Source organism: Amphiura filiformis, chromosome 1, assembly GCF_039555335.1.
Source record: "Amphiura filiformis chromosome 1, Afil_fr2py, whole genome shotgun sequence".
Taxonomy (NCBI): Eukaryota; Metazoa; Echinodermata; class Ophiuroidea; order Amphilepidida; family Amphiuridae; genus Amphiura; species Amphiura filiformis.
Window position 1 is genome coordinate 57,429,680 of NC_092628.1, and position 9,032 is coordinate 57,438,711.

A 9,032-nucleotide genomic window follows, 5' to 3' on the forward strand; every position below is an offset into this window, starting at 1 on the left:
TTTGGTCACAATTATACAGTATATAAAACTGGTATATGAATCTGCTGAGTTGATTGGGTCACAAGTATACAGTATAGTTCCACGTAGTACATGGAGGTTGATACACCACCCCCCCCTCTAAGATTAGAACTTTCGATATTTTACAAGCTTGTGGCTCTAGGTGATCTTGGGGCCAACCTTATTTTACATTTTGAACACATTTTAACACAAATGCTCTTGTTTAACTTTTATGATCATTATGCTCACTATATCTGGTCATTCCATGAATGATGAGTGCATTTTAAAACCAGCCCTAATTTGTATCAAACATTTAGTAGCTGTCATGTGCAAGATGTAACACTAATTAAGACTAGTAGTAGACCTATACTAAAGGAATAAAGGAATGGTTGAGTGAGCACCATACAGTTCTGTGTGTTCAAACCAATTAAAATCCTACTTGAAGGAGTTTCCAACCAATGGATCACATGGAGGGTTGCAAGTCAACCTCAAGAAGACTATTTAATAAACCCTGGAACAAAGCTATAAGTTGAGTGCAAATACAGGCTGTATACTGTTTTTATTACTGCGCATGTTAATTAAGTCCCAACTTTCGGTCATGTAAATTCACATATGCGTGCGACAGTAATGTAGTACACTTAGACTGTGATCACATGGAAGTACACTGTATATGGTATTCGCTATACGATATATGCTCATTCGATCAGGCTGAGTTTACATAGTATTAACTCAGCCTGATCGAATGAGCATATATGGTATAGCGAATACCGTATACTTCTATGTGATCGCAACCTTAGCGTAAGTGCTGCACCCTACTTTGTGCACACCATTCTAATCAATCCATGATGTTACGAGTTTTGTCACTTAAACTAAGTATATAGCACATTAACATTTATCTGTATGTCACTGGATTATCAACAACATGGATAACACTGATTACACAAATTATGTTGAATCAGTATATCATTTATTTCAAATTGCAATTCACTACAAATATAGTGTTTGTTATACTTACTATTATAATTACCATTATTATGGTGTGTGTTTAATTTTCTATACATTGTATAATTATTTGAATGCATTTATTCTATGAACCTTGCAATACTTATGACACAATTCATGTAAGAAATAAAATGATCCATTTGATAAAAAAGTGTTATCTGGTTGTATTGTGTATTCATTCAATCCTACACTGTTGGTAACCCACGCTTTAGAAAGGGTGGGTTTGAAGGGTCCACAAAATGCTTAAAAGGGTGGGTTTGAAAAATGTCTGTTTAAAATGTGTGTCCAAATATAAAGCGTGGTCACTGGTAAAAAAGAGTGGGTGTAGAAATCAACAATTGCAATCTCAAAGCTTACTGTAATTTCCAATTGAATGACACTAAATGAAACACAAAAAAATATTGAAATCCCATTCTGTTTGGTCATCTAAAACTTATGTAATTCTCTTTGGATGCAAATCTGCACCTCCTGGACCACCATAACCACTTATCTATGATCAGTAACCACGCTTAGAAAGGGTGGGTTTCAGAGTTTTGGTATAAAGGGTATAAAATAAAAAAGGGTGGGTTTGAAATAAAAAGGGTGGGTTTGTATCACCGCTGCCAACTATGTCCTGGTTGTCATGCCAGTTGTTACATGCAGGGTTGGTTGGTTAGGTGTCAGATAAAATTGGTTATTCCAGTTGTAATCCATACACCCCTATGGAAGACACAATCTTCCAGGGAGTATGAATTTCAAATGAGGTTACAGTGTTGTGGTGTAGATTTCAAATCTACAGCCCTTGTTATAAAGCCCGCTAATTACGAGCTCATTCCTGAAGAAATTTTCTAAAAAACATTACCAGTTTTACCAGCTGATCAAAATTTAAACAAAACATTACCAGTTTTACCAGGGTATTAGACATTTCTCTAAGATGCTATAGGGACCACAACTTATAAGTTCCCCCTAATACTTTTTAAACCAAGTCCAAAAATATTTTATGAAATGTAAAAAGGTATGTATTGCCCTATTTGTTTCACACATGTGGACCAATTTATAGCGTCACATGTCATTGCGTTCAGTCACAACGGTTAATTGTGTAAGAAAAGAGGCTGTTTCAAAAGTTGCACCTGAGTCCATAGCAGTCAGGTTTTCTTTAACAAACATATGAATAAACCTGGTCTACTGTATTGTTTTAGAGCTGACTCCTATGCACCCAGGTGAAACTTTTACCACTGTTTAAAACGGTCTCTTTTTTTACATAATGAACCACTGTGACTGAACTCAATGACGTGTGATGCTATAATTTGGTCCATATGTGTAAAACAAACAAGGCTTCCCATACCCTTTTAGATGTTTGCATTTCGTCAAATATTTTTCGATTTATTTTAAAAAGTATTTAGGGGGAACTTATAAAGTTGTGGACCCTATACGGCCATCAAAACAGCCCATGAAAAAATGGAATGCAGAATTGGATGACTCACACCATGACTCTGCTTTAATTTAGACTAATGCAACCTGAAAATTAACTACAGTCGGAACCAAAAGTTTTTTTCTCTTTGCATTTTGCCTTTGATTTGAGATATCTAAGGGATAATCTCTAAAGAATCAATGACAATCATTTTCATTTCATGATGTGCGGATTGTGCTCACAGGAAAGTGCAGCATATGTTTTTAGGAACAGCTTATTTCATCAAAAAAATCAGGTGATTTATCCACATTTTTCTCATCAAAGAAATCAGTTGATTCATTCACATTTATCTCATCAAAGAAATCAGGTGATTCATTCATATTTTTCTTATCCTCCATTGTCTGTCCTCCTTCAACCTGTAAGTGGAAAGTCTCCACATATGTATATTCCCGAGTTCCACTGGTGTCTTCATCATCACAACTACCACCCTTAACACTCATCTCTTTCATGTCCTCCTCATCTGACAAACTTGTCTCTTCCGCATGTTGCTCCCACTCTGCATTCTGGCCCTCTAATTTTGTTGGTCTGGTTGACCAAAGAATGAGAACTTGGTTATTTTCACACTTAACCCTTTGTTTTTTAACTTTGAATGGTCCACTGGACTCTGGAATGTTGTCTGCAGTAACCTCTTCTTCTAAGATGCCTTCATCCTGTAAAGCCTTTGTTTGGTCATTTCTCTCTACTTGTAAGGAGTTACTTAATGAATCATGTGCTTCCTGAATAGCTCCATCTTGTTTCGTTACATGTACCTCTGCTTGTGTAAGATCTGAATCACTTAAACTACCTGCTTCCCATTCATCATCACTATTATCACTTTGATATTGGCCTTTCATATTACCCATATCCTCCATCTTTGCATCCTCTGTATCAGCATTTTGCTCTAAATCAAGTTTTCCATCACTTTGGTTGGTTTCTTCATCAACCAGTGATTTTGAATCCTGGTTTTGTGATGATATTGCTTCTTGTACACTCAGCTCTGCTGGTTCCAAATCAGAATCATGCAAGTTACCCTCATCCTGTAAAGCCTTTGTTTGGTCGCTTCTCTCTACTTGTAAAGAGTTACTTACTGATGAACCATGTGCTTCCTGAATAGCTCCATCTTGTTTCGTTACATGTACCTCTGCTTGTGTAAGATCTGAATCACTTAAACTACCTGCTTCCCATTCATTATCACTTTGATATTGGCCTTTCATATTACCCATATCCTCCATCTTTGCATCTTCTGTATCAGCATTTTGCTCTAAATCAAATTTGCCAACACTTTGGTTGGTTTCTTCATCAATCAGTGATTTTGGATCCTGGTTTTGTGATGATATTGCATGAGCCACAATAACCTTACTTTTATTAATTGTCTTAGTTTTGACCTTCCTTAAATGTTCACTAACTGCTACATTTTGAGATTTTCTTAATTCAACCTCTTTACTTTTGATCTTTCTTAACTCAGCTCGTCTTTTTGCATATCTCTGTCTACGTTCATATAACCTAAAATCAGCAATAAACCTATCTTCTTCATCTTTTATACTACTATGCTCTGCCTGTTTTCTTAATTCACATAATAGTAGATGATCAACATATGTACGACCAGATAATACCTCCTTGCAGCCACTACACTTTTGTTGCATTGTATTTTTGTGCATGAATTCATGTTTCTTCAAATCTGATTGATTAGTAAACCTTTCAGGACAGTAAGCACATGTAAATAGTTTTGCATAAAGATGTTTATTTGTGTGACGTTGGAATAGAGCATAACTGAGTGTTCTATAATTGCACTGGTCGCACTTGTGAGCCTTTGTTCCTTGGTGCGTTTTAAGGTGCCCTCGCATACTTCTTTGAAACAGATATCTTCCACAAACTTTGCACTGGTGTTTATCTCGGTTTCTTGGTTTTGGGTTTGGGTTTGGTTTTCGTTTTTTCACAGGAAATTTATAGCCTATGTGAGTCTGTTCACAGTGTTTCTTATGCTGTTTATGACTTGCAAATGACAAATGACATACTTTACATATATATTTTTGTCCTGTTTCACAACTTCCCATTTTGTTTGCTTTGATTACATGGATTCTAAAACAAGGATAGTCAACAAAATGCCGTTTGCAAACATGGCAAACAAGATCATCAATATTTGAAGTCTCTTCTGATAACTGTTGATGTCCAAATTTATCACAGTGCTTCCTAAATCCAGTCAGACACTGAAACCGGATGTTACACACACTGCACCTATACTTCACCAACTCTGCATGCAGTAATTTATGGGGGGTCATACATGTATAATATTTGAAGGTCTTATCACACATAGGACACTTATATGGCTCCAGTATATCATGAACATATTTGAGATGGCCATAAAGCTCATAATTTGCATCAAAAGTGGCAGAACAAATGTTACAGTTTCTTCTAATATTTTTCTTCAATCTGTCTCCAATGTTGTGCACTTTATCCAGATGAACTTTGTAATTAGAGGACCATTTCATAGTGTTGCCACAAATATAACATGTGATCCTCTTGCCTTCGTGTTCAACTGCAATATGCTCTTCCAAATGTACAGGACGTACATAGGCTCTCTGACATATACGGCATTTGTAAACTAGAGGTTTTCCTTTCTTACGTTTCTTGGGTGTTTTTTTCTTTGGTGCATTCTGTTTGTCCTTCCTGTTTGGTGAAGACTTGTTCTGGTGTTGGTTTTTTCTAGCTTTTGTAGGAGACTTGTTCTCTTTGCTTTCTGCTACTTGTATACTGACAATGTCACCTGCAAAAGATAAGATTAGTAATGAGAGTTATGATCATTGGGATTTCCAGATTCTTGATCAAGTTTAAGACGGTAGCACAGGCATTTAGCTAGAAATTTACAAGTCATGTGAATGACATATATATAGCATGACAACATTTTTATCTTGATGACTTGAACCTAATTTCTACATCCCACTGGGAGTTCATTAGGCTCAATTTAAATCAATTTGACCAAGTTCTGAGTGCACAGAACTTTCTCATCAGTTAATGCTATTTTTTGTTACAATTTCACATCCATCTTTCAAATTTTCCTGCTTGGTGGCACACCAGAATAGGTAGATGACAGATGGATGCATAGCTCTCTAGGATACTAATGTATCATTATTTAGAGAATAAAAGTATTGTTTTGAGACCCTGATGTGTATCTATCACCTGATAGAACACAGGTTCTATGGAAAACTAATGGTATCTTGCATGTTCTATCATTCAACCTGGGTGATGACAGTCTACTACAGTGCCTACTTATATCTATTTGCAAGTAGGTAGATAGTTTGGTCATCTTATAATTGGTGAAACATTGTTTACTGATATAGAATGGCATAACCCACCTTAGCTAATGGCTGGTCTATTCTATAGCTACTGGATGATCTATTCTTGGCATGCTACATGTATTTCTTACCATTCTGTAATCCTGCCTAGCTACTGGGTGATCTATTCTTGGCATTCTACATGTATTTCTTATCATCCTGTAATCCTGCCTAGCTACTGGGTGATATTCTTGGCATGCTACATGAATATCTTACCATCCTGTAATCCCACCTAGCTACTGGGTGATATTCTTGGCATGCTACATGAATATCTTACCATCCTGTAATCCCACCTAGCTACTGGGTGATCTATTCTTGGCATTCTACATGTATATCTTACCATCCTGTAATCCCACCTAGCTACTGGGTGATCTATTCTTGGCATGCTACATGTATATCTTACCATCCTGTAATCCCACCTAGCTACTGGGTGATCTATTCTTGGCATTCTACATGTATATCTTACCATCCTGTAATCCCGCCTAGCTACTGGGGGATCTATTCTTGGCATTCTACATGTATATCTTACCATCCTGTAATCCCGCCTAGCTACTGGGGGATCTATTCTTGGCATGTTACATGTATTTCTTACCATCCTGTAACCCTGCCTAGCTACTGGGTGATCTATTCTTGGCATGCTACATGTATTTCTTACCATCCTGTAACCCACCTTAGCCACTGGGTGATCTATTCTTGGCATGCTACATGAATATCATACCATCCTGTAATCCCGCCTAGCTACTGGGTATCTATTCTTGGCATGCTACATGAATATCTTACCATCCTGTAATCCACCTTAGCTACTGGGTGATCTATTCTTGGCATGCTACATGAATATCTTACCATCCTGTAATCCACCTTAGCTACTGGGTGATCTATTCTTGGCATGCTACATGAATATCTTACCCTCCTGTAACCCACCTTAGCTACTGGGTGATCTATTCTTGGCATGCTACATGTATATATTTCTTACCTTCCTTGACAGCTCTCTCCTCATCAGCAATCAACTTTGCAATAGCAAGTAACTGCTCGATATTATCAGAACTATCTTTGCCCTTCGCATCCATTGTGAACACACATTTACCTGTTAAGAATATAATAAAAGAGAACCACTTATTTTAACAACAATATACACCTGACAATATAGCTAGGTGATCAGTTTTACCTAAAATTTAATTTCAAGTGGACAATGCTGATTCCATGATACAGGTGGAAGAAAATAATCAGAAATTTCTTCACTGTATAAAATTTGTTTTTCAAACGATCATGAAGCAGTCATTTGATATGTTGATAATTTACTATTTGGTGGATGTTTCATATATTTTTGTATGTTGGCCAGTGGCGTATCCTGGGTCATCATATGGGGGCACCGACCATGAAATATGAATTTGCGCATGACAGTTGTAGGCCTACACATTCGATGCTATCGTTTTTCAGTTGGTCAGCTTTGACATTTTTTGCAACAGAGGTTTATTATTCTGTTGATGTTGAAATTTGGATGAATTTTGAGACACCAAAGAAATTTGTAACTATTCCACCTTATTTGATGTACCAACTCAGGACATATGATCACATACTCCTAGTATAATAGCTTCAATCTGTGCAATCGTTAACGATAACTCCGTTAAATGCATTCACTTTTAAGTGTTTAAAAACACTGTGGACAAAGGCAACACTTTCCTTACAAACAAGTACCATAATTCAATTAAAATCATACCTCGGCAAGTACCATCATTCAAGTGTTGTCTTGGTCACTCAGGGCCGTAGCAAGTGGGGCGGCCGGCCGGGGATGCCATGGCTGCCCCACTTTTTGAGAAATTTGTTAACCTTTTCTTTATATCTTTATTTCAATTTGGATGTATATTTGTAATTTGGCCTCCCCACATTTGTGATGGCCACCCCACATTTTTCAACCTTGCTACGCCCTGGTCTCGGTCCCAGCCGGCTGTATTCCTGCGTCACTTAATAAACCGCCTGGCAACAAACAACCCATGAAATGACAATCACCGATTGGTTAATGAATTTCCAAATAAAAACGTTTTCAATTGGTTATGGAACCATATGACTGTTGAATTAGGACGTGACTTGTGCAGGAGCGACACTAAACATCATATTTGTAGAGATACCACAAACGCAAAATATACGCTAGCTTGCAGCCACTGAGGCGCCAATCATTTGATAATAGGATATTGCCTTTCATGTCAGCGCATTGTGTGGATTTGTATCACAGTTGGCTGAAGCTCAGTGATTGATTGACTGTCAATTTTTACCTCAGTTTTATACAGAGAGGATGTTCAGCCAATCAGATAAGACATACATACTACAGTCTGTCCACATAGAAGTACAAACCAAATCTATGGCATCGGGGGTCGATGCTTTGCATCACATGCACTGTGTGTTAAAAAACATGACGCGCAGCATTGGAATGGCTTGGTGTAGCAAAATGCTACTCAATTTTATAAATTTGCAACACAATTTTGGAATTGAATAGCATTTTTATGTCACAGACTAAAGTTTGTTCGGTTTATATAAGGCAGAAAAGTTAAGACTCATAACACCATGTATTGATATGGAATTGCATGCACGCAGTTGGGAGCAATGCTTATGCAATGTTGTGCATTGCGTACAGTGCCGTAGATTTCTTTTGACATGGGGGGGGATGGGTTGGAATAAAGTATAGTGAATTCAGCACCTTTTGGCGACATAAATAAGTTTATGGTATAAATGCGCACGAAAAAAATTGCCATTTTGCAGCTGAACTGTTTTAAAATAAATTTGCATGAAGCACAAAAAATTTGCACAAGTTTGGGCTAAAATGGCCAAATATGAGGTTAATTTGGTCAGAAACCCACAGTATACAGGTGTCAACATTGGGGGATGAGTGTATGGACCATCTCCCCCTGGCAAAATATTGGGGAGATTTATCCCCCCATCCCCTGGGATCTACGCGCTATGCCTATGGTTGCGTAATGCGTGACTGGCGCACGCTTAATATGTGAATTTATGTGAGCGTGAGTTGGGACTATTGACGCGTACAGTAACAAAAGCAGAATAATTTCCACCTTATATAAGCCAAATGAACTTTAACACACTGAAATGTGTGAAATATACCTTGTTTGAAAGCAGATTTTGATACGCATAAAAAATTCTAAATTCCAACGCTGTGACGTGTAAAGAGCGTGGTGCGCTCGCATCCTCGGCAAGTACAAATCGTGCAGCAGTTGGCGTGCCAAAGAAGCATTTACACATGCATTGCACTGAAATAATTATTC

The 9,032-nt window shown here is 37.5% G+C and overlaps 1 protein-coding gene across 1 annotated transcript; it reads right to left on the minus strand.

Moving 5' to 3' along the window:
* Nucleotides 1-1,420: 1,420 nt before the first annotated feature.
* On the minus strand, nt 1,421-6,846 carry LOC140149576 (uncharacterized). Its single transcript, XM_072171657.1, has 2 exons — nt 6,734-6,846; nt 1,421-5,192 (listed from the first exon to the last, which is right to left on the minus strand). Exons 1-2 carry the CDS (start codon nt 6,825-6,827, stop codon nt 2,653-2,655), a joined length of 2,634 nt encoding a protein of 877 aa, XP_072027758.1. The 5' UTR covers nt 6,828-6,846; the 3' UTR covers nt 1,421-2,652.
* Nucleotides 6,847-9,032: the final 2,186 nt, after the last annotated feature.